Here is a 26,576-nt window from a genome sequence, read left to right as displayed (position 1 = left end):
TATTTCCATTTGACAATTATATTACAATAACTATACTTTTCCACATTTAATTGGAGAAAAATTAAAATAAGGAGAATTACATTACATAATTTTTTTCATTTAGCATAGCTAACTTACAATTAGTAGAAAAAAATGAATATACATAATTTTTGAAGAAGGTACATCTTCAAGGTCTCGAAGTGCATTTTCTGCCTGTTCCTTTCTCTCTGTCTTTCTCTTCTCTTCTTTGTCAACCTCTGTCTCCTAGTCGCTACGAAGCGATCTGCACGAAGGATCGAGCTGGTACCAAGAGGGCGAGGAAATAGTCATCTTAACAGCGGGTGTGGAGATCTTTCGAATTTCCCTCGTCAAAAAGGGTGAAACTAACTGGAGCTGGCTTAAGGTCTTTTTCCGAGCGATCTACATAATAAACCCCATAGTGACGATGGCAGTATATATACAATTTTAAAATATTAACGAGACGTTAGAATCTAAAATCTGCCTTCAGAAATTTCTTTAAACGTTTAAATATTAAATATAATAATAATAATTAATAATAGAAATGAATAATTTTAGAACAATGAGAGAACTAGAAAATTATCAAAATATTTTGAAACTATATTCTCGCGGCATTATTTTGTCAAATAAATTCTTTATTTCCCTCCTGCCACTACTTTGTCGCGCAAGCGATATAACTTTTTTTATTTTATTTTAACATATGCACTTTTATGTATGGTTTAGAGTTAATGCTGCACTTCGAATTACATCTATCCCTCTTTGCTTTTTTAAAAAAGACTTAAAATTAACATTTGCTTTTTATAAAAATTGTATGAATTATATTGCAAAGATTAATTTTTATTACATGCGCACTGTGAGGGCTAGTTGTACATCTCTACATTTATCGCACATTTTTCTATTAACAAGCACGATAATTAACGTAAATTGAAAAGCCTGAAAGTCGCTGGTAGAATGTAAACTATTGATAAAACGTGTGACAAAATTGGCATTATTCTGAACCCGTTGCATGTGACAATTGCATCCTCACATTAGGAGAAAAGCATTATCTCTAAACGTGTAGAAGTATCGTAGGAAAAGATAAGGACTCTGATATAATGAATTTCACGGTTCTGAATAAAAAAATATTCAACAATAAAATACAGATGACTTGATGATAGGGACCGCATTACGAATTAGTACTATTTTTCTTCAGAATTTTTTCATTTTTATTAAATATTCCTTTGAATCAGAGTTCTTCGGTCGGTATTGGCTAATTGTATAAGAGTGGCCATTAACCATTGATGTGTGTGTGCCGGGCATGCAGGACATCTTCGACATTCAGCGCAGGCCAAGTTTGCAGGAGCTAATCGTCGACTGGCCAAAACTAGCGGCACACGCCAAGGAGAAGGTTCGCGAAAAAAAGTCTTAAGGCAATGCATCCTTGCATTAGATTCCAAAAAGCCACGAAACAGAGAGCAGAACCGCCCCGCAAGGCTTTCACTTCCTGCGCGGTATTCTGGTCAATTAAACTTGAATGTATCACAGTATATGACTATTTAAACATTGCATAAGAAATTATCTAATTGTTTAAAGGTGTACGAACTAAGAAAGATAATAAGATAAGTTGTTTCCGTAAGATTTTTTACGTTTCGTTACGTTGTTATTATAATTTGCCAGAATACCCCCGTGTTTTTTGGATTTTTCTAAACCTGATCTTTTGAGCGAGATAAGACATAGAAATTCTGTTGTAACACAGCAAAGAAATCGGCTCTTGCGCGATATAGGGGTTCAAAGTAACTGTGATTGATCTCTTTGTTTTATTGAGGCAGGTGTTACATCAATCCGACTGAGGATGTAAACCGAATAAATCGATGAAAACGAAAGCCAGTCAGTTATTCGCAAGAATTTTATATCTGCATTGGTTCCGATAAAAAATTTCCGAGTGAACGATATAAAGTTATATAAAAATTTATAACTTTTTCGAAGGATATTTTAAAATTCTTGCGACTATTTACGATTGAGAGATCCCTTTGGCCTGCGCTTTTCTAAATAATCTCTAAAAATTTTGGAAAACTATGGAACAGAGGCACAAGTATAAATTTGTTGATATTATTCATGAACTTTTACACAGATTAATTAAAAATTAATAAACTGCGACTGAAACGTCCATGCATTTCACGCTTGGCTTAATTAAAAACGAGCCTTATTGTCACATAACGCTTATCATCATGCATGCACACGCTTTCATGAATGTTTTCAAACTAAAACACATAATGTAAAGCATTAGTTAAAGTTTTATAATTTAAATAAATTATATAGATTTATTATTTAAATAACATTCTTCTTATTATCGCACTTCGCTCTGTTGAGTTATGTGACTCACTTATCTAAAAAAACTATTAATAAAAATGGATTATTGATTAAAAATGAGCTATATTTGCGATATTCGAATAATTTAACATTTATGATAATAATTATATATTATGTTCAATAATATTTAGTAATATTTAATGTAGCATTTTTGATATTATTTTAATTTTATAACAACTTAACTAGCTAATAGCTTAATAATTATTGTAATTATTACAATCGTTTAATGATTGTAATAATTACACAATTAATCGTGCATAACTCATAATGACGAGTAGCGACGATTTATTCAGAAAGTCCGAAATAACGACACTTATAAAATCAAGTACGAATAGGGCTAACAATGACAGCTAAATTCGGAATAAATGTTCATCGTAACTCTCCGTTGAAAGCGATCAGCGAACAAGATCGACACGATGTGTTCTGAGAAGATGCTGTGATCGCGGATATGCCTTTTCTTGTTTCTAGAATAGTGGATCGCGTAGGCCTTCTCTGGCCGAATTAATACCCGACTGGCCAACCCTGCATCCCTTCACCAAGACGGAGGTTGGACCGATTTTCCCACGTGAATCGAACTCCCCAGCAATAATTTCACGTGATATTGATTGTCTGTTATGCCTGTCGCTGTTGCCTCGACAGTCTCCGAAACTCGACGATCTACCTATCTATCTTCTTTCTCTAATTCGCTCGAGAACTAGCTTTATCTCTCGACGACTCTCTCTTGTACAAATTAATTGTTTCAACCCAAATTCTACTGCTGTCTCTTCTGCCTTCGATTAATGAATTCTATGTTAATTATTGAAGATCAAAGTTACATCGCTTTATGTTGCACCTTTTGGCTCGATCTATAACTTATTTTTTCTAATCTTTCTTTTATTTTCTGAAAGAATGTTCTGATTTAATTTTAAAATTTGTTGGGATTCTAATTTGTGACAAGTTCTCCCCATAAAAGAACTGTTAACTTTTTGACATAATTAGAAAAAAAAAGAAATTTACTTTCTTTCTTTTTAATTATTATTGATTACAATAAAATTCCAAACTAATATTTCATTAAGATATTTCTTGGATTATTATATAACCAAAAAAATTGTTAAAAATCAAGCTAGAATGTAAAAAAATACAGTATGTATTACAAATATAATATGTATTTATTTGTCAGATGCGAACTTAAATATTAAACATTACTTATCTAAAAATTAATTCCTTTCAATAATTTAGAGATTTACTAAGTATATTCTTTTAATTAGAATTAGGACAATTAAAACGTCAATTAAAATATTCACAGTTGGATTCCCTGGCAACAAATAATATCTTTTTCATCGGTGTCGTCTCTTGAATGTATCACAAGTAACGCCTTCTCCAGCAACTATCTTCTCGCGCATTTTGCTCGAGCAGTGGCGAATACTTTTTTATTTTTTTTCGAGGAAGCCAACATATTCTTCTCTTTCTCAAAACCGTTTAACACCAGATCTTAACAGTAATAAGCATGATAAATCACAGGCTTGAAAATAAACTTATCAAGCCAGTTCTGTCGACGGACGATCGACCGAACTTTTTGCAAACTTTTTTTCTCTAGAATTTCCTTCTAGAATTTCTTCTAGAGACTTCGTCTTCGTTCCTTTTTTTTCATCGTCCTCGCCCTCCGTTCATCTGCTCGTACGGAGAGGCAGCGACGTTATTTTTCGAGTTTTCCGCAGATTTTTCCTACTACCTTTTTTTTATAGCCTGGCAAAGCGATCGCTGTCGATGTTGAACAATACTACTATTGGATTTCTCAATTGAATCTCTGAATATGATTCACGGTTGATCGGTGGTCTCTCTTTCGCAGAAACAAGAAAGTTTCCTGAAGCCACTGGTGGATCAATACGCCAAGGAAGGCAAAGACAAGAAGGTCATGTTTGAAGCGAACTTTTCGAAACCGAACTGCAAGCCGAAATGGTTCTTCCGAAAGGACGTAAGTATTTTTTCAGAAAAATAATTGCTATTTAATTATATTTATTTTTACGAACTGTAGCTAATTACAACATTTTATAATCAGTAACACATTTTATAATCAGAAAAACAGATTAAAGATTGATACAATTTAAATACCTTGCTTTTTATGTAGGAATTATTCCCCTCGGCGAAATACAAATTCAAAAACGAGGAGGACTGCTATCAACTCATTATCACTGGACCCAAAGTCGAAGACACTGGAAAATATACGATCGAAATTGCCGGCGTATCCAGCACAGGTTTCCTCAATGTAGACGGTACATAATATATTTTTGATAAATCTTCTTTCTGATAATCAAACTTTTACATAAAATAAATTTTATATTTTAAAATTTCTTAAATTTCAGAGCCTGATCCATCGTACAACTTCCTGAAGCCGTTGTCGAAGAAGACCAGCGGCTTTACAAAGCACGAAGCTTACATGGAATGTACAGTCAGCTCTAACATGGCGCAAGTTTCCTGGTACAAAGGGAAAACGAAACTCGAGGTAATTTATTACGCCAAAAATTTAAATAAATATTTAATCAGAACGTCGCAAAATTAAAGATATCCCATTCTTGCTTTTAGGACGGAGATCAATACAGTATTTCCAAAGACATGACCGGCGTGTGCCGGCTGGCGATCAGGAGCGCAACTCTCGAAGATAGTGGCGAATACACTTGCAAGATAAACAAGCAGACGGACAAGACCGAAACTATCCTCACCATAGTCGGTAGGTGTTATTTTTATAAATCGCAAGAATTCAATTGTAATTTGTTATTTACGACTTTGTCTAAAATTTCAAATTTATATACGAAATTTAAAATTAATAATACTTTTTTAGAATATCCTTACAAGTTCGTCAAAGTACTAAAACATCAGCAGTTGATAGAAAAAGAAACCTTGACTTTGCTTTGTGAATTGGATGATGCCGCGGGTGAAGTCCAATGGTTCAAGGGTGACCAAGCGATTACGCCTGATAAAAGGTATTTTTTTAGAGAGATTCTTCAAGTTGAATTCATAATTAATTCCTTACGTGGTTTTCAATTTTGAGAATATTTTTTTAATAAATGATTTCTGCGCTAGGGTGCAAATCAAGGAAGAAGGCAGAAAACGAAAGCTCATTATTAAAGACAGTAAAGTCACTGACGCTGGACTCTATTCTTGTGTGAGTAACGCGGACAAGACCGAAGCTGAAATTGTGATAAACTGTAAGTATAATATCCTTTAATTATAATTAAATTATTATTCTTTAAAATCTTCGATTACTCTTAAGAAAAAAGATCGCACAATTATATATTTTCTCGTAAATTATAGATGCCAATCGTTTCAACAAGAAGCTGAAGGATACCGTTGCGGTGGAGAGAGAGAAGCTGGTGCTGGACGTCGAGCTTCAAGATCAGACCGCGCCGGCTGTATTCTACTTCAACGGCGAGAAGATCGAGCCCAATGAGAGAGTGGAGATCAAGAATCTGGGCGGCGGCAAGCACCAGTTGGTCTTTAATAGGTTGGAAATGACGGACGATGGTGAGATCATGTGCGAGAGCGGTCAGTTAACAAGCAGTTGCAAGCTCACTGTGAAGAAGGGCGAGAGCAAGCCGATCGTCGACTTCCCCGACAAAGTCGAAGGACCCTGCAGCGCTCCATTAGTCTTTGTCGTGCCTTTCAAAGGTAACGATTCACACTTGTGTGCGATATAATACAATTTAATAATTATGAATATAAAATGTTGAATTCTAAAAAAATTATGTTTTTGCGATCTCCAGTTGATGGCACCAAGCAGAGTCAAGTGGAAGCGAAACTGATGAAGGACGGCAAACCTCTACCTCTCAAGGACGTTGAAATCATTGTTGGCGAAGATAAAGTCACATATAAGATTAAGAAACCTCAACGCGAATCGTCTGGTGTCTACCAGATCAAGATCGGTAATAACCAGGGTGAAGAAGTGAAGGATGTCAATATAGTTATGCAAGGTTGGTATTTTTATAAGGCGGAACCACTTTTGAATATAAATTTTTTCGTGTATATTATATTTTATGTCTTATCTTTTTTTATCTATAAATTATTCCTTTTAGACGTCCCATCTGCGCCATACGACGTCGAAGTCAACGAAATCTTTCAGAATTCTTGCGTCGTGTCCTTCAAACCGTCAAAGGATGACGGCGGCGCCCCCATCACGAAGTACGTTATCGAGCGCCTCGATCTTAGCTTGAAGGCTCAATGGGACAGCGTGGGTGAAGTCATGCCGGGCGAGAAATGCGTCTACAAAGTCGAAGATCTAGTTGCAAAGAAGGAGTACAAGTTCCGCATACGAGCCGTGAATAAACTCGGTTCCAGCGAACCGGCATTGTTCGGCAAGCCCGTCTTAGCCAAGGATCCATGGGGTAAATTAATTGAATCGGATTAATTGAAATTTGTATGTAGAAATTAATATTAATTTTTACATACAATGAATCTTTGTCTTCTAAAAAAGAGTTAAAGGAAATAAATATCAACAAAATAATTTTAAATGTGAGATTTAAAGATAACAATTTAATTTGGTTATTTCTAATGATAATTTCATAATTTGTAAATAAGCCAGTGAAACAGAGTGCACAAAATAAACCAAGATATTCTTGTGTATTTCAGACGAACCGGGCAAACCCACGAACGTCGACGTAACCGATTGGGACAAGGATCACGCTGATCTGACATGGACGAAGCCCGAAAACGACGGCGGTGCACCGATCACTGGCTATATAATTGAATACAAAGAGAAGTTTGGCAAAGAATGGGTAACAGGCAAGGAAATCGAGGGCGACGTGACTCAGGCGACTATAGACGGACTCAAGGAAGGCACGCAATACGAGTTCAGGATACGAGCGGTGAACAAGGCAGGTCCAGGTGAACCGTCTGACGCCACAAAGCCGATTATCGCCAAGAGTCGATTTGTTAAGCCGTACATCATTGGCGATGGCCTCACGAACTTGGTCGTCAAAAAGGGCCAAGTCGTCAAGTACGACATTAAGTATGCTGGCGAGCCGGAACCGGAGGTGCACTGGTTCCTGGGCCAAAAGGAGATTATCCAAGACGCGGCCGAAAGAGTCACGATCGACAAATACGAGAGAAATACTGTGCTCACAGTCAGGAAAACCGTCAGATCCGATTCCGGAAAATATAAATTGGTGTTGACGAACAGTTCCGGCACCTGCGAGAGCGTCGCCGATGTCGTAGTTCTTGGTGAGTCCTACCTTATTAATATCTTGCAAAATTCTTTCAAACTAAATTACTATTTTTTTTATTAAATTAAAATAAATTTTAAATAAAATTTTATGCAAAATTTTTAAATTTACAATATAATTCACGATATGTATATTAACAAATGTTTAATTTGCGAAATTAAAGATTTTTAATTTTTAAGGAAAAATAGACATTTGAAGGAATTAATTTAAATTTATTTTTCAAGAAATATTTTATCATAATTTGACTTTTTAATTGTAGAGCATTAATCAAAATTTGTGTTACATTGCGTAAACTCATTATTTTTTTACAGACAAGCCGTCGATTCCGCAAGGACCTCTCAAAGTGGAGGAAGTTCGTTCCGATCACGTTAAAGTCAAGTGGGACACGCCGGAGGACAATGGCGGTACCGATATCACGGGCTATGTATTGGAAAAGATGGATCTCGATACTGGACGATGGATTCCAGCCGGAGAAACTAGCCCTAACGAAAGGGTTTTCACGTTCACTGGCTTAACGCCCAAAAAGAAATATAAGTTCCGAGTCAAGGCAGTTAATAAGGAGGGTGAATCCGAACCTTTGGAGGTCGAGGAAGCTATCCTCGCTAAGAATCCTTACGGTAAGAATACATCCGACATTTCTAATAATTAACACTTTTTCTGGACGGAAATAGATAATTAATAAAACTATTTTATAGAAAGTAATTAATGTTTGAAATAAAATTGAGCAACTTAACTAAATATCGTTAATTTAATTTGACTAATTTAATCTAATTTAATTAAATACTGTTAATGAAGTGACGCGTTTTAATTCAATTTCGTATAATATTTTTAACAGATGAGCCTGGTAAGCCTGGCAAGCCGCAGATCTTTGACTATGATAACGTCAGTGTATCTTTGAAATGGGAGAAACCAAAGAGCGACGGTGGTAGACCGATCACTCATTACACCGTCGAGATAAAGGACAAATTCGCCGTCGATTGGGTCGAGGTAATGAAGACCACCGACTCGACACCCGAGGCTAAAGTTGAAGGCCTTAAAGAAAAGATGGTATATCAATTCCGCGTACGCGCTCACAACAAGGCTGGTTCTAGCGAGCCCAGCGAGCCCACGGACAATCATCTCTGCAAACACAGGAATTGTAAGTTAAAGTCTTTGTAGTTCATAACTTACAATTAGTCATGTTGAATTACGGAGTTTCCATAATTATGAAAATATTTTTTATCGCATTGTTATTTGTAAAGTTGCAAACTCGCAAATTACTATAATATCACGAATTATCAAATCTGTTACAAATTTGTTTTTGTTAATAATTAAAATACGATGCATTTATAAATATTTTGTATTTTTTAATTAAATTACTGATTTAATTTGATATTTATATTTTATACATGATACTTATTAAAGTATAATTGTATGTTTGTATGAATGTTTAATTTATGAATAACAGTTTTCCTAAAAATTGCGAAAATTTTTAGTGAGACCGAGAATCGACCGAACCAATTTCAAATCAGTCATCATCAAAGCTGGTCGCACCCATAAGTGGTCTGTGGATGTATCTGGTGAACCTCCGCCGGAGACCAAATGGATCTGGAGAGATAACATCCCATTGACTACCACCGAGCGCATTAAGATCGACAATGTCGAGTATCACACGGACTTCACGATCGTGAATGCGATGCGTAAGGATACCGGAAAGTACACGTTGATTGCTGAGAATGCTAATGGCAAAGACGAAGAGACCGTCGAACTTACGGTGCTTGGTAAGTCTAATTTTTTTTATTTAATTTGTTCGCGACAATTATGTAAATAAAAATAATAATTTACCAATAATTAACTTGCCAAATCAGTTTATAAATAAAAGAAGAAAAGAATTCTTATAGAGAAATTTCTTCCCTTAGGAAAACCGGATGCTCCCAAAGGACCTCTCGTAGTCAGCGATGTCACCAATACTTCGGCCAAGGTGAAATGGGAGAAACCGGAAGACGATGGTGGTGTGCCGATCAAAGAGTACGAAATCGAGAAGATGGACACGAAGACCGGTAAATGGGTCAGGGTCGGCAAAGTGCCTGGAAACTCGCCAAACACCGAATTTGAAGTAACTGGCTTGAATCCTGGAAGCGAATACAAGTTCCGCGTGACAGCTGTCAATGACGAGGGTGATTCGGAGCCTCTGGAAAGCGAACGCGGCGTTGTTGCCAAGAATCCATACGGTAGATCGTTATTTTTCTTACGCTAAACAATACGTCTAATATTTATCGGAATAATTTAAAAAATTCAGATTTAAATTCAAATTTTTTTATTCAGATTTTAAATTTAAAATATCCGACGATCGTAATTGTAGCACTAATTGTAAATGTAAAATGTAGATAGTATTACGAATTTAAACTTAAACTGAATAATTTTCTTTCAGACGAACCTTTGAAGCCTGGAACGCCCGAAATCACCGATTACGATAACGAATCAGTAAGCTTGAAATGGGCTCCGCCAGAATTTGACGGAGGAGCGCCGATCGAGAAATACATTATCGAGAAAAAAGATCGGTACAAGCCCGATTGGGAAAAGGCTATCGAAGTCCCGGGGGATCAACTTGAGGGCAAAGTACCCGATCTGAAGGAAAGGGGTGAGTACCAGTTCCGAGTTATCGCCGTGAACAAAGCTGGACCTTCGCCTCCATCAGACGCATCGAAGATGCAGATTTGCAAGCACAAAGCTCGTGAGTTTCCATCAAATATAGATTATAATTATAATATAATTACAATTAATACACATATTATAACATGATGCATGATTACAGTTAATCATAATTTATAATTGCTCTTAATAATAAGTAATTAAGAAAAAGAATATGTAGAAAAACATTTTAAAACTTATTTTTATTATGTAAAAATTAATATTTTGTTAATAATAATAATCTTGTTTACTTCAGTGAAGCCGAGAATCGACAGGACGAACTTGAAACCAATCACCGTGCGAGCCGGCAAAACTATCAAATACGATGTGGATGTGCATGGTGAACCACCGCCGGAGATCAAATGGTATCACGCTGGCAGCGAAGTAAAATCCGGTGAAAACATCGAGATAGTCAACGTTGACTACAACACGAAGTTTACCATCACTGACTGCTTACGCAAGAACACCGGCGTGTGGAAGATCAAGGCTGTCAATCCTCATGGCGAGGACGAGGCGGAAGTCGAAGTGACGATATTATGTGAGTGGCGGATATCTGATATTTTTTTAACTAGCAGAATAAATTATATACATAATAAATACTTTTCTCTTTCTATTTTAATTTAATATTAATTTATTAAACAATTGTTTCTTCAATCTTTACAGCGGCTCCTGGAAAGCCAAAGGGACCGCTCAAAGTGGCGGACGTCACGAAGAACGGCTGCAAGCTCAAATGGGGTAAACCGGAAGACGATGGCGGCAAACCGATTACTGGATACCAAGTAGAGAAACTGGATAAATCGACAGGCAGATGGGTACCAGTCGGTCGTACCGCGGATACCGAGATGGATGTAAAGGGTATTCAGGAAGGACACGAGTACGAGTTTAGAGTAAAGGCTTTGAATGAAGAAGGAGAATCGGAGCCGCTCGTATCAGACGGGTCCACACTCGCAAAGAACCCTTACGGTAAGTTAAATAGTAATATTAAATTGATAAAAAAATTTTTTAATCAAATAAATTTTTAAAAAGTAGAAATTAATATTATAAAATAATAAAATTTTGTTAGAAAATTCAATATAACAATAATATAATTATTATAAAAGTGTCATTTAATACAAAACAAATATTTTATTAGGTGTATCTTTTTTACAGTTCAATTAATATTCTGCAATATTAATTAATATTTTATATTGATAAAAATAAAATCAAATATGTTCCTTTTGACAGATATCTCAAGCAAGCCTGGAACACCGGAACTCGAAGATTGGGATGTTGATCGCGTCGATCTTAAGTGGGAACCTCCCAAAGACACTGGCGGTGCACCAATTACCGGTTACATTATTGAAAAGAAAGAAAAACCTTCTTCGCAATGGGAAGAAGCTCTTGTCACTGACTCGCCACAACCAAAAGGTCGTGTTACCGGTTTGAAGAAGGGTTCCACTTATCAATTTCGTGTTCGTGCTGTTAATAAAGCTGGACCATCGGAACCCAGCGACCCAACTAAGCCGCACGTTGCAAAAGCAAGATTCCGTGAGTATCTCAATTTGATTAATTAATTACGATTATAAATATAATTCTCAACAATTATATACAAACAGTTCGAAACATTTGATAATTTCAAATTAGACAAATTATAATTTATAATTACATAATTTTATGTTAAAAATTAAAATTAATATTGAATTTATTTTTTAAATTTTATTTTTAATTTCTATTTTGATTTTAATTTAAATTTCTTATTAATTTAAAATTAAAAAATTTTATTTATCGCATTTCATACAAAATAAGAAATGTGAATAAGTATTGGATTCACATTTTTAATAATTATCACAAAATAAGTAAAAATAAGACAAGATTATATAAGTATTATTTCTTACAGTAAAACCACACATCAATCGTGATAAGCTGCAAACCATCAAAGTAAGAGCAGGTCAACTGGTGAAGCTGGAAGTCGATGTTGAAGGTGAACCTCCTCCAACAGTTACATGGAGTTTCGCTGGTGCACCACTCCAAACTGGAGCTAATGTTAAAATTGATAACGAAGACTACCTCACTAAGATCCAATTAACAAATACCAGTCGGAAGTTAACTGGCAAATATACAATCAAGGCTGTGAACGATTCCGGACAAGATGAAGCCGATGTGGAGATTAATATTCTTGGTAAATTTGATATACTTTGTATTCGTATCTCTTTTTTAACTTAAGTATTTAAAGAGAAATTTTCCGTGCTTTATAATATTTTATTATATATATGTGTATAAAATTCTGCATTTAATATTGAAATAAGAAATGCATAATGTAACTTTCTTGTATTTTTAAATCAAATAATGAATATAAATTTTATTAGGCTAAACTTTTGTTAAACTAAACGCACATTGTACAATGTAATACATATTTTATGGTATGAAATTTATTGTGTAGACAAGCCTGGAAAGCCGGAGGGACCGTTGGAAGTGACCGATGTGCACAAAGAGGGCTGCAAATTGAAATGGAGCAAGCCAAAGGACGACGGTGGACTTCCCTTGTCCAGTTACATAGTAGAAAAGATGGATGTGACGACAGGTCGTTGGGTACCGGCCGGCATCGTGGACCCTGACAAAACTGAACACGCAGTTACAGGTTTGGAGCCCGGCCACAAGTATGAATTCCGTGTGAAGGCTGTGAACGAAGAGGGAGAATCGGAACCTCTGCAAACCGACGTTGCCATCGTAGCTAAGAATCCATACGGTATAGTATTCTAATTTTAATTACAACGTTTGACACGTATTTATTTTTATGCGTTCTATTTTAGATTGAATAATTTTAGATATGCTGTAAGATATAGACATTTCTTTCCTACTTTCTTAATAGAAAAATTTGCTATAGATGTGTAATACATTGTTTTAATAATTATATATATAATATGTTAGGCTTTCCTTTTAATAAAAATCTATTTAGTGTATCATTCATTTGATAATTTTTTTAATTATTAAAAAAAGAATAGAAAAATTTACATGATACTTCTTAAAATATTTCAGATGCTCCAGCGGCACCTGGTCTTCCAGAGATTGTCGATTGGTCGGAGAACATGGTGAAACTGAAGTGGGAGCCGCCGATAAGAGACGGCGGTGCACCAATTACCGGATATATCATCGAGATGAAGGATAAATTCGGTACTAATTTCGTCAAGGCTGCTGAAGTGCAAGGGCCCGTATGTACTGGCACAGTTCCACGTTTAGAAGAAGGCAATCAGTATCAATTCAGAGTACGCGCCGTCAATAAAGCTGGCCCTGGTGAACCTAGCGAGGCCACCAATCCGCACACCGCTAAAGCTCGTTGGCGTAAGTGTATTGCTTTATTTTAATATCACAGCCCTTTAGAAAAAAATCAAAAATTATTAAAGATATTATTGTATAAATAATATTTTATGTAAAGTTTTATTTATTAACGTTTATTTGAATTTAAACTTTGTATTTATTTGCACGAAGAAAGCAGATTCATTGACAACTGATTTTTTAATTTTTACATTTTACAGTGAAACCATATATCGATCGCACGAATTTGCAACCTATAACGGTAAAAGTCGGCCTTACCGTAACCCTGGACGTAAACATAATTGGCGAACCGCCACCAAAAGTCACTTGGACCTTTAAGGATAAAGAACTCGTGTCGGATGACACGATACGAATCGACAATGTTGATTACAACACAAAATTCTTTATTTTAAAGACTAAACGTGCGCACACTGGCAAATACGTGATTACCGCGAAGAACGAAGTCGGCGAGGATACCGCCGAGGTAGAAATTACCGTTCTTGGCAAGCCCAGCAAACCAAAGGTAAAAATCTAACACTATTTATTATAATTATTACACCGACGAGGTATTATTATTAATAATTTTTTAATTATTACATGTATAATTATCTAGTTTGTAAGTTGTTTTGAAAATCGATAAGAGAATTAAATATCTCGTTTACAATTCAGGGTCCTTTGGAAGTGAGCGATGTTAACAAACACGGCTGTAAACTTAAATGGGACAAACCCGAGGATGATGGTGGTTCACCGGTCGAGTACTACGAGATCGAGAAGTTGGATCCTCTTACAGGGCAATGGGTACCTTGCGGTCGTAGCACCGAACCCGAAGCGACTATCACAGGATTGCAGGAGGGCAAACCGTACAAATTCCGCGTAAAGGCCGTCAACAGGGAAGGAGAATCCGATGATCTGGAAGCGGACAAGTCTATCATAGCCAAGAATCCATTCGGTACATATTCGATATCCAAAAATTTAAATTTGTAACTTAAAAATTTAAAATAAATTTAATTTCAAAATAATATAGATATTATATAAATAAATTTACGTATTTATTGCATATATTATGAAGCACTTTCTCGATTTTAGACGAACCGGGCAAGCCCGGTCGTCCGGAGCTGAAGAACTGGGACAAGGATTTCGTCGATCTCGAGTGGACTCCGCCCAAGGACGACGGCGGTGCGCCGATCGAAAAATACATCGTGCAAATGCGAGACAAAGAGGGTAGACAGTGGGTGGACGTCGCTAAAGTTCCGGGAGATCGAACGGCCGCTAAAGTGACCGACGGTATCCAGGAGGGTCACGAATACGAATTCAGGATTGTGGCGGTCAATAAAGCTGGACCTGGCGAACCTAGCGATACTTCCAAGAGCGTTGTGGCCAAGCCTCGATTCTGTAAGAGCGTCGTATAATTGGCTTTAGATGAAATGTATTTTTTGGATATAATAATTTATATTTAATTAATTTTGTCTGTCTGATGTTTATAGTGGCACCGCATATCGATCGTAAAAATCTCCACAAGAAAGTCATGCGAATTGGCCAGATGCTGCGACTTGAGGCCGACATCAAAGGTGAACCGCCACCAGTTGTCACGTGGAAACTCAAGGACACGGTGCTGAAGAGCATGGATCGACTCAAGATTGAGAACGAGGATTATCATACCATGTTCATCATCAATAAACTTCAGCGTTCGGACGCGGGCACGTATACCGTCATCGCCAAGAATGACAGCGGCACCGATCAGGTCGACATCGAGCTTCAGGTTCTGAGCAAGCCTGGCAAACCGAAAGGTCCGCTCGAGGTGTCCGACGTCACGGCCGAGGGGTGCAAGCTGAAATGGGATAAACCCGACGACGACGGTGGCGAACCAGTTGACCATTACGTCATCGAAAGGATGGATGTGGATACCGGACGTTGGGTACCGTGCGGTACCAGCAAAACTCCAGAGGCAGACGTGTCTGGTCTAAACGAGGGCAAGGATTACCAATTCCGTGTCAAAGCTGTCAACTCGGAGGGCGAATCCGAACCTCTGGAAACGTCCATACCAACGACCGCCAAGAATCCTTATTGTAAATATATTTTTTTGTTTCTATTAATCCTTAAAATTTTTTGAATTTATTAAATTATCCAGTATCTTTAATTATTTTTTAATTATATTGTAGTATGTTATTGTAGAAATAAGTTATAATAAAACGTTTGTTTATTTCTAACTACAGCTGAACCCGATGCGCCCAGCAAACCCGAGTTGAAAGACTGGTCGAAGAATCATGTGGATTTGAAATGGAAAGCCCCGAAGAATGATGGCGGTGCTCCCATTGAGAAATATATCATTGAGAAGAAGGACCAGTACGGCAAGTGGCAGAAAGCCGCGGAAGTTCCGGGCAACAAAACTGAAGCCAAAGTGCCGGATCTTGTGGAGGGTCAGAAATATCAATTCCGGGTTAAGGCCGTGAACAAGGGTGGCCAGAGCAAGCCCAGCGAGCCCAGCGAGACCCTGACCGCCAAGGATCGTTACGCCGCGCCCAAGATCGATCGCACGAACCTGAAGGATATCACAATCAAGGCAGGCAATGTCATTCGACTGGACGTGAAAGTTACGGGTGAACCGCCTCCAAGCAAGACCTGGTTCCTGAACAAGGCCAAGCAGGAATCCAGCGGAGTTCTGACCATCGAAACGGAGGACTACAAGACCAAGTTCGTTGTGTCGTCGGCGACCAGGGCGCATTGCGGCACGCTGACTTTGAAAGCGGAGAACAGCTCCGGCAAAGATGAGGCGTCCATCGAGATATTAGTGCTGGATAAACCTAGCAAGCCCGAAGGACCGCTAAAGGTTTCCGACGTGCACAAGGAGGGCTGTACTCTCAAGTGGAACCCGCCGGCGGATGACGGTGGTGCGCCTTTGGATCATTACGTGGTCGAGAAGATGGACACGGAGACCGGCAGATGGATACCGGTTGCACGCACCAAGGAACCCACGATGGCGGTGGAGAACCTGGTGCCCGGGCAGGAATACAAGTTCCGAGTCGCGGCTGTAAACGCGGAAGGCGAATCCGAACCGTTAGAGACCGAATACGGAATCGTCGCCAAGAATCCATTCGGTGAGATCAATTTATTAAATTTAACTTTTATTTAAATCGCTTTAACTTTTTAAAATTCTGCACGACGGAATATCACATAAATAAGATTTTAATTCCCTTGTTCTCATTATTTAAATGCAAAGCGATTAAAAATTTTTTCAGGCTTTAATAGACTTTTATTGATTAATGTTCCTCGAAATGTCTTATCTCTGCGTTTCTTAGTTCGGATAGCTAATATAAATTTTATTTATGCGCCACAGATGAACCTGGCGCACCAGGACGTCCGGAGGCGACCGACTGGGACAAGGATCACGTGGATCTACGATGGACTCCGCCGTTAAAGGACGGCGGATCTCCAATCACCGGATACGTGATTGAGAAGCGGGAGAAGGGCGCGCCCAAGTGGATCAAGGCGTGTGAGACTGGACCGGATTGCAAGGGCCGCGTCGACAATCTCGACGAGGGTGTCGAATACGAATTCAGGGTCAAGGCCGTCAACGCCGCCGGTCCCGGTGAACCGTCCGATGCCAGCAAACCGATTACCGCCAAGAGTCGAAGACGTGAGTCCATCATTTAAAGATAATTTAATTTTTCATCTTTTTCTCCTAAATAATTTTTAGAACTCTTGAAATACATTTTCTGATGTCAATTTAAAAAGAAAATGTCGCATCAGATTAAGAATTTTTTAATGTAAAAATTTGTGTTGGGAAACGAAAATTATTTTAGAAAATGTTATAGACAGGGATTTATTAATTGTAATTATTTCTTTTGTTTATTTAGTCCCGCCGAAGATCGACAGACGAAATCTGCACGATATAACCGTGCGCGAGAACGAAGCGTTCCACTTTGACGTTAAAATTATCGGCGAACCACCGCCAGACGTCACGTGGGTGATCAACAATAAGAGTATTCAGCAGACCACGCATCGCAGAATACAGAATGTGCCTTACAACAGCAAGTTCTTTAACGACAAGCCCGAACGCAAGGATAGCGGCACTTACAAGATCACAGCGGTCAATCAGCATGGATCCGACACCGCCGAAGTCGAAGTCACAGTTGTCTGTGAGTAATTTATATAAATTAATATTTTACAAATTTTTAATACAATTTATATATTATACATTTGAAGAAAATAACTATCAGTCTATAATAAATGAACCGTTCTATCTGCTGTATCTCTCTTTATCAAATATTAAATTATAACAAATGTATCGTTTATTCAAATTATATTGATGGTTTGAAAAAAACCGTATATACATATATATCTGCGCACTTTTACCGCGCCGACTCCTAACAGCCCTCTTTTCCACATATTTGTTCAAATATTAAATAAAAGTATTTAATATGCAATAATCTGTAATAAAAATTAATTCTTTGCGTGTAATCTTATTTTCTGACGACTAACAACTTAATCTAAATTTTGTTTGTTCATCAGCCAAGCCCGGCAAACCGGAAGGACCGTTGGAGGTATCAGACGTGCACAAAGAAGGGTGCACGCTCAAATGGAAGAAACCCAAGGACGACGGTGGAGAACCGATCGAGGGATACCTCGTGGAGAAGTTCGATCCGGAGACCGGTGTCTGGCTACCAGTCGGTAAAACTACTGGACCCGAGATGAAGGTCGAAGGGCTTACACCTGGACACGAGTACAAGTTCCGAGTCAAGGCACTCAACAAGGAAGGAGAGTCTGAACCGTTGGAGACCTTTAGCTCCATCGTAGCGAAAGATCCGTTCAGTGAGTGGAATATTTTTTATAATTCTCCGAAATAAATAATATTTTATAAAGTTTGTCAAAAATATTTTCAAAAGGTAATTCTTTCATAGCTCTGTTTATTTCTTTAAAATATTGATTGCCAATTTTATTATAATAATTAATTTTTACAGCTGTACCAACCGCACCTGGAGCACCAGAGCCGGTCGATTGGACGGCTAATCAGGTTGAACTCGCCTGGAAAGAGCCCGTCAGCGACGGTGGATCACCTATCACGGGCTACATCATCGAGAAAAAAGACAAATACAGCACTATGTGGGAGAAGGCTTTGGAGACGGAGACACCGGTCACCAAAGCTCTGGTGCACGGTTTAATAGAAGGCAACGATTACCAATTCCGCGTGATCGCCGTAAACAAGGCTGGTCTGTCGGAGCCCGGCGAAGCCAGTAAGACGTTTACTGCTAAGCCACGTTTCTGTAAGTATTTGTATCTGTAAATACATTTCAATTTTTCCGGTTCACATTTTAATGTAGGGTAATCCTTTCTCGGAAGATTTAAAAAGATTGAAATTTTCTTCTTATATTGTTACGATTTAAATTTTATTTGATTATAATTTTCCTTTGAATCATTTTTATATATAAAAATTATAACAAATAGTATATTACCTTAATAATTGGCTTAAACATCTAAGAACTTAATTATGCAATCGATCTATAACAAGACAGTTATCTTTGTATCGCTGCCACGAAACGTACTCACGATCCAAAAATAATCTCAATGAATCGCGTGCTTGTCTAAATCTGATATTGGCATCTAATCGTTCGATCATTCATCGCAGTGGCCCCGAAGATTGACAGGCGCAATCTGAGGGACGTTACCCTGTCCGCTGGCTCAATGTTGAAATTCGATGCCAACGTGATCGGCGAGCCGCCGCCGCACATCGAATGGCGTTACGGCGCGATACCGCTTCATTCCGATCGCAAGGTGCAGATCGACAACACCGACTACAATACCAAGTTCAGCATACGTCCTGTATCGCGGGACGACAGTGGCGATTACACCGTCACCGCCAGCAATTCGTCGGGCAAGGACTCGGTGACGGTGCAGGTGACGGTGACGGACAAGCCGACGCCGCCTGAGGGACCGCTTCAGGTATCGGATGTGCACAAGGAAGGATGCAAGTTGAAATGGAAGAGACCTAAGGACGACGGCGGCACGCCCATCGAGTACTATCAAGTGGACAAGATGGACCCGGAGACCGGATGCTGGGTACCCTGCGGACGTTCCACCGAACCGAGTAAGTCGCTGGATTGATTAATAAAACAAAATAAAAGGAATTAAGCTAACACAGTGCTATTAAATTTTTACCCAAACAAAGTTGCCCAATAGTTTCTGCTTCTATTTTTTTTTTATACTTTATATAAAACACGCTTAAAATTTCTTTATTTTTAAAATAAAGTTTTTCTGCTGTACATTTTCGACATTTTAAAATACATAATTTACTTTATAAAATATTTATTTAATATGCGAATTATTTATTATAGATATCGAGGTGACGGGTCTAACACCTGGCAAGGAGTACCTTTTCCGAGTGGCCGCGGTCAATGCCGAGGGCGAATCAAAGCCCTTGGAAGCGGAGCAAACGATAGTAGCCAAGAATCCATTCGGTATGTCAATTAAATATAAATTAAAATTATACAGAACATCGCCGCAAGTATAAATTACAAAATATAAAGATAGACGTCATTATTTTTTAATCTAAGAGAATTAGAATCAAATCTATTTTCGTTTTTATCTGCAGATGAACCAGGCAAACCGGGTGATCTCCGAGCCACCGACTGGGATAAGGATCATGTCGATCTCAAGTGGACCCCGCCGGAGAACGACGGCGGTTCACCGATCACCGGTTATGTAATTGAGAAAAAAGACAAGTACGGCGAATGGGAGAAGGCACTGGAGGTGCCGGCGGACGAGACGTCTGCTACCGTACCCGATCTCATTGAAGGCCAGCCGTACGAATTCCGCGTGCGCGCCGTGAACAAGGCTGGTCCTGGTGAACCGTCGGACGCCACGCCGACCATCATCGCCAAACCGCGCAATCTGGCGCCCAGAATCGATCGTACCAATCTGATTGAGGTGAAGATCAAGGCCGGCCAGAACTTCAACTTCGACTGCAAGGTAACGGGCGAACCGCCGCCGACTACCAAATGGATGCTGAACGGCAAGGAAGTCCGGCCGACCGATCGTGTCAAAGTCAAGCACGTGGACTACAACACCAGCCTGAACGTGCGGATGGCGACGCGTGCAGAATCCGGCAAATACACCGTCATTGCCGAGAATATTAACGGCCGAGATGAGGCGTTCGTCAAGGTGACCGTGCTGGACAAGCCGAGCCCGCCTCAAGGTCCGCTTCGCGCGACCGACGTGCACGCCGAGGGCTGCAAACTCACGTGGAAGCCGCCCGAGGACGATGGCGGGCAGCCGGTTGATAAATATGTCGTGGAAAAGATGGACGAGGCTACGGGACGTTGGGTGCCGGCCGGAGAGACTGACGGACCGGAAACGAGCCTGCAGGTGGAGGGTCTGACGCCAGGGCACAAGTACAAGTTTAGAGTGAGAGCAGTCAACAAGCAGGGCAAATCCGAGCCGCTCACCGCCATGCAAGGCATCGAAGCGAAGAATCCTTTCGGTAAGATAAACATTTTTTATCGAAATAAAAAAGTAAAAATTTGAGCGCTATATATTTCCGACATAATTATATTACTACTTCTAATTTATTTTATTTCAAAATTTGCAAAACCTTTAAAAAAATATTAATATTATTTTACCATTTATAGACGAACCAGGAAAGCCAGGTACGCCCGAGGTGGTTGATTATGACAGAGACTTCGTCGAACTTCAATGGAGCCGTCCTGAGGAAGACGGTGGATCACCGATCACTGGTTACATCATAGAAAAACGTGACAAGTACAGTCCAACCTGGGAGAAATGTGCGGAAGTCGACGGTGACACGAATCGCGGCAGAGTTAATGATCTGGTCGAGGGAACTCCATATGAATTCCGCATAAGAGCTGTCAACAAGGCTGGTCCCGGCGAACCGTCGGAGGCGTCCAAGTCCCATGTGGCGCGACCTAAGAACCGTAAGTATTCGCGACGAGAATTTATCGAATTTTGTATATATTTAAGGAAATTAAATTATTTCAAGACATTTTTATAATTTAGAAACTTATATAAGAAATTAAAAATTGATTAAAAATTTTTCTAATAAATTAATATATCTTATATTTAATTAAATTAATTATAATGTATAACTGATTATATTATATATTTCGTGTTCAGTTCCACCGAAGATCGACAGGAAGTACATGCTGGACGTGAAAGTGCGCGCCGGCGGTTTCTTCGACTTCGACGTGCCGGTGATCGGCGAGCCGCCGCCAAGCAAGGAATGGTCGCTGAAGGACACCACCGTGATGGCAAGCGATCGTATCAAAATCATCAACGAGGATTATAACACCAAGGTGCGCGTGATGGAGGCAAAACGTTCTGATTCCGGCGTCTACACTCTTGTGGCCAAGAACGTGAACGGTAAGGACTCTGCCACGTTGACAGTGAACGTGATGGACGTACCCTCGCCACCGGAGGGTCCGCTGAAGATCGACAACGTCACTAAAAACGGATGCACCCTGAAGTGGCGGCCGCCCAAGGACGACGGCGGTTCCGAGATCCAATACTATCAGGTCGAGAAAATGGACACGGAGAACATGCGCTGGGTGCCCGTGGCTGAGGCTAACACCACCTCAGCGCAGGTGGGCCACCTGATCGAGGGACACGACTATCAGTTCCGCGTACGAGCGGTCAACAAGCAGGGCGAGTCCCAGCCGCTGACGGGAATGGACACTATCACTGCCAAGGATCCGTTCGCCAAGCCGGACAAGCCCGGCGCGCCAGTCGCCACCGACTGGGACAAGGATCACGTGGATCTCGAATGGACACCACCCAAGAAAGACGGCGGATCGCCCATAACTGGTTACATCATCGAGAAACGACCTCGTTTCGGACAGTGGGAGAAAGCCGCCGAGGTACCCGGGAACAAGACCAACGCCAGAGTGCCTGATTTGACCGAGGGTCAGGAATACGAGTTCAGAGTCATCGCTGTCAACAAGGGCGGACCTGGTGAACCGTCCGAGGCGTCGGCACCGGTCGTTGCCAAGCCTCGTTTCAGTGAGTTTTATTGGAATTTTTATTGGAATTAATAGCACAAAATAATTAAATTATTTTGAAAAGAATTTTATATAAAAATATAAAAAATGTATTTTCATAAAAAATTACAAACAGAATATTCCTTCACGTAGATGCAAAAATTTTCGCACAAAAATCTTTTCTTGAGAAATAAGAATTTTTGATAATTTATTTTTTTAAATAACTGAAGATGTTTTTTTCTATTAATGACATTACTCATCATTTCTTCTTATTAATTACAGTTGCTCCTTCGTTTGACACGCACTTGCTGAACGACTTGGTGGTTCGTGCCGGTCAAAAGATCAGCTACAATATTCCTATCGTAGCATCACCTAAACCGAAGGCAACATGGAATCGCGATGGTGTTCAGATTGTGGCTGATGCTCGTCATGAAATGTATACTACTAACACTGAAACTTCCTTTGAGATTCCATTCTCTGTCCGCGGTGATACTGGACGTTACACTCTAACTTTGGAGAACGAGCATGGTAGCTTCAGGTACTTGACAAATCAAATTGTAATACTTGTGTAGAAAAAATAGTTTCAATTTTTATTCTTTAATTATAATTTTCATTTGAGTAACACAAAAAATTTTAAGTAAATGAATTTACGTCAAACAACGTGTTTTACATTTATTTAAAAATGATTTAAGCAAATAAGAAGATATGATAAAGATTTTAATATTCAAAAATAATTTGAGGTAAATCTTAACTAAATGTTTTTGACAACATATATAATTTAATTTTGAGACGATCGTTAGTTGAACAAACGATGAACGTTAAATTTTCAGCGCCAGCGCGAGGGTCACTGTCCTCGACAGACCGGCACCACCGGAGAAGCCTTTGGATGTCAGCAATGTCACCAAAGAGGGTTGTCATTTGACATGGGGACATCCTCTCGACGATGGTGGCAGTCCCATATTGCACTATGTTATTGAGAAGATGGACTTGTCCCGTGGAACTTGGTCCGACGCCGGTATGAGCATGGTGTTGAGTCACGAGGTCAGCCGTCTAATTCATCGCAAGGAATATTTATTCCGTGTCAAGGCTGTTAACAACATCGGAGAGTCCGATCCGCTCGAGAGCACGAGGAGCATTATCGCGAAGAACGAGTTTGGTGAGTGACTTGAAAAAAGAAAGATATTTTATATCTAAATGAAAGTGACATTAAGTTTTAGAATAATTAATTTGTGCACGTCGTAAAATTTTGGAGCTAAAAATATATTTGAATAAAAATAATAAGGTTGTTGTTAATAAATGCGACTGCGATTTTCAGATGAACCGGACGCACCTGGCAAACCGCAGATCACGGACTGGGACAAGGACCACGTGGATCTGCAGTGGCCAGTGCCGAAGAACGACGGCGGATCACCGATCACGGGCTACATTGTCCAGAAGAAGGAAAAGGGCAGCCCTTATTGGGTGAACGCGGTACACGTGCCGGCTGGTCAAAACAGCACGACCGTTCCGGATCTGACGGAAGGCCAGGAGTACGAATTCCGTGTGATCGCTGTCAACGCCGCCGGTCAATCCGAACCGTCGGAGCCCAGCGATCTTGTCACTGCCAAACCTCGTTACTGTAAGTTGTGAATTCTCATTGAGAATTGATTTAAAGAGCAACGATTTGATTAAAAATTATAATAAGAGTATAAAACATATTTTTTAATCTAACTAGTATATAACAGGCGCGCACTTCGCGCGCGCTGCGTATTGAATTCCATACATCTTCCAATAACATTTATACCAATTTACATTTTAATTAAACAAATGTTAACAATTTTTGATAAGAAATAAATTTTCAAAAAAATGACGTTTTGCGCGCGGTGCGTATTAAACTCCATACATCGTCCAATAACATTTATACCAAATTATATTTTAATTAAACAAATTTTAACAATTTTCAATAAAATGACGTTTTAAACGGCCATATTGAATCGGCCATTTTTAAATAAAATCTCGATTTTTTAGAAAATAGCCACATAATTCATCTTTAAGATAAGTCCAGAAAGAAGTCGATATTTTTATTTTTCTGGAAGATATGAATTTTTAAACATTGGGGAAAAGAAGCTTCAATGCAGATAACATGGAATTTGATTTTTAAGATAAAAATTTTTTTTGGAAAATATTTTATATCAGTTAATTTTTAAACTAAAAATTTTTTTTGACCCATTACCCACCTCCACCACCCACTACCACCATCCACCACACCTACTCTTCACGACATAAATCACGATAAAATCACGATTTCTTAAAAAATAGCCATATAATTCATCTTTAAGATGAGCCCAGAAAGAAGTCTATATCTTTATTTTTCTGGAAGATTGAATTTTTAAACATTGGGGAAAAGCTTTATATCTATCTTTTTTTATAACTCAAATTTCTTATACATTTTGATCGCGACAATATATTTGTTAGCCATTGTTACATTTAACTTTCTTTAATTTATTTAGTGGCCCCGAAGATCAAGACGCCTCTGCAGGACGTTCGTATCAAGGCCGGACTTATCTTCCACGTGGATATCGACTTCGTCGGCGAACCGACGCCGGAGGCAACGTGGAGCGTAGGAAGCAACGAATTGACTTCCAACGACAGGACGACGATTACATCGATCGGCTATCACACAATCGTGCACATCGTCAACGCCAAAAGATCCGACTCGGGATTGTACCATCTGTTGCTGAAGAACAGCAGCGGTATAGATGAAGGAAGCTTCCAGCTGACTGTCCTGGATAAGCCTGGACCGCCGGAAGGTCCCTTGCAGTACGAGGAAATCACTAATCAGTCCGTCACGCTCTCGTGGAAGCCACCCAAGGATAATGGAGGCAGTGAACTTACGTAAGTAAATTTTTAAACATTCGGAAAACATCATCTACGAATTATAATTTTACGTGACAGAATTATCACGTTAAAAATTATAAATTACAACAATTTATGTGAAGAAGTACACGATGTATTCAAGAAAAAGAATGGTATTAATAATACATATGAAATAATTTCTTACATGTTTTTATTCTATTTTTTTTACAGTGGATACGTCATCGAAAAACGCGATCTCACGCATGGTGGCGGCTGGGTACCAGCAGTTACACACGTTAATCCCAAGTATAATCATGCGACTGTGCCAAGGTTGCTTGAGGGAACTACATACGAATTCCGCGTGTCCGCGGAAAATCTTCAAGGTCGCTCTGAGCCACTGACCACCGATCGATCTGTTGTTGCCAAAAATCAATTCGGTGAGCAAATCTATTTTAAAATTATTACAAAAAAGATCATTAAGTACATATTTATATATTTTTAGAAATGATAGAAATTCCTTTATTTTCTAATATATATATATATATTTTTTTTTTATTATTTTCTTTTTTTGTTAACATATATTCGATATTAATTGCTTAGTGGTTCCTGGACAACCCGGCAAGCCGGAATGCGTGGACGCTGACAAAGATCACATCAAGATCAAATGGACCCCGCCTATTAGCAACGGCGGCTCCAAGATCATCGGCTACGACGTGGAGCGTCGCGATCGTGCTACAGGTCGCTGGATAAAGCAGAACAAAGAACCCGTCAGATATCCTGAGTATTACGACGATCATGTGACCGAGGGTCATCAGTATGAATATCGCGTGTCGGCTATAAATGCCGCAGGTGCTGGAAAACCGAGCGAGACCTCGTCCGTATTCACGGCTAAACCTATGAAGGAGAAGCCGAAGCTTCATCTGGACGCTCTAATCGGACGCAAGATCAAGGTTCGCGCTGGAGAACCGATTAACGTCAACATACCGTTGTCCGGCGCGCCCACGCCGAAAATCGAATGGAGCAAGGATGGAAAATCGCTTATGGAAACTCTTCGCTTATCTGTAGGTTTATCTTCCTGTTTATTTTTAGAATTGCAATAGAGATTTAGTTTTTTATTAAATTAATTTGAATTTATAAATTGAATTAAACTCTTAAATATTTTTTATTAATTATTGTGTTATATGAATTAAATTCCATAGTACATTTTTATGTTTTACAGAAAGTAAATTTTAGATTTTATTCCTCACCTCGTAGA

General features: G+C 39.1%; 1 protein-coding gene across 7 annotated transcripts in view; it reads left to right on the top strand.

Moving 5' to 3' along the window:
* LOC105457560 (twitchin) overlaps positions 1–26,576 on the top strand; it is a 65,713-nt gene that overhangs the window by 25,414 nt on the left and 13,723 nt on the right. For 6 of the 7 annotated variants that reach the window (XM_011702296.1, XM_011702295.1, XM_011702293.1 and 3 more), the window contains 41 exons: positions 4,175–4,300; positions 4,454–4,598; positions 4,689–4,828; positions 4,909–5,053; positions 5,165–5,306; positions 5,407–5,531; positions 5,638–5,991; positions 6,087–6,293; positions 6,396–6,704; positions 6,949–7,539; positions 7,853–8,158; positions 8,377–8,679; positions 9,017–9,301; positions 9,440–9,751; positions 9,952–10,254; positions 10,468–10,749; positions 10,875–11,174; positions 11,436–11,738; positions 12,088–12,369; positions 12,631–12,936; positions 13,227–13,529; positions 13,724–14,025; positions 14,172–14,451; positions 14,589–14,894; positions 14,987–15,568; positions 15,716–16,597; positions 16,837–17,136; positions 17,357–17,638; positions 18,012–18,311; positions 18,461–18,763; positions 19,126–19,584; positions 19,832–19,954; positions 20,089–20,976; positions 21,125–21,427; positions 21,627–22,508; positions 22,769–23,024; positions 23,317–23,642; positions 23,802–24,104; positions 24,976–25,360; positions 25,553–25,758; positions 25,922–26,382. In XM_011702296.1, coding sequence (XP_011700598.1) covers positions 4,175–4,300; positions 4,454–4,598; positions 4,689–4,828; positions 4,909–5,053; positions 5,165–5,306; positions 5,407–5,531; positions 5,638–5,991; positions 6,087–6,293; positions 6,396–6,704; positions 6,949–7,539; positions 7,853–8,158; positions 8,377–8,679; positions 9,017–9,301; positions 9,440–9,751; positions 9,952–10,254; positions 10,468–10,749; positions 10,875–11,174; positions 11,436–11,738; positions 12,088–12,369; positions 12,631–12,936; positions 13,227–13,529; positions 13,724–14,025; positions 14,172–14,451; positions 14,589–14,894; positions 14,987–15,568; positions 15,716–16,597; positions 16,837–17,136; positions 17,357–17,638; positions 18,012–18,311; positions 18,461–18,763; positions 19,126–19,584; positions 19,832–19,954; positions 20,089–20,976; positions 21,125–21,427; positions 21,627–22,508; positions 22,769–23,024; positions 23,317–23,642; positions 23,802–24,104; positions 24,976–25,360; positions 25,553–25,758; positions 25,922–26,382 — 13,698 coding nt within the window. The remainder of the gene's footprint in view (positions 1–4,174; positions 4,301–4,453; positions 4,599–4,688; positions 4,829–4,908; positions 5,054–5,164; positions 5,307–5,406; positions 5,532–5,637; positions 5,992–6,086; positions 6,294–6,395; positions 6,705–6,948; positions 7,540–7,852; positions 8,159–8,376; positions 8,680–9,016; positions 9,302–9,439; positions 9,752–9,951; positions 10,255–10,467; positions 10,750–10,874; positions 11,175–11,435; positions 11,739–12,087; positions 12,370–12,630; positions 12,937–13,226; positions 13,530–13,723; positions 14,026–14,171; positions 14,452–14,588; positions 14,895–14,986; positions 15,569–15,715; positions 16,598–16,836; positions 17,137–17,356; positions 17,639–18,011; positions 18,312–18,460; positions 18,764–19,125; positions 19,585–19,831; positions 19,955–20,088; positions 20,977–21,124; positions 21,428–21,626; positions 22,509–22,768; positions 23,025–23,316; positions 23,643–23,801; positions 24,105–24,975; positions 25,361–25,552; positions 25,759–25,921; positions 26,383–26,576) is intronic. The other variant, XM_011702297.1, reaches the window with a different exon arrangement.

This window comes from Wasmannia auropunctata, unplaced genomic scaffold (assembly GCF_000956235.1).
Source record: "Wasmannia auropunctata unplaced genomic scaffold, wasmannia.A_1.0 LD335207.1, whole genome shotgun sequence".
Lineage (NCBI taxonomy): Eukaryota > Metazoa > Arthropoda > Insecta > Hymenoptera > Formicidae > Wasmannia > Wasmannia auropunctata.
This window is presented reverse-complemented; position numbering and strand designations above follow the sequence as displayed.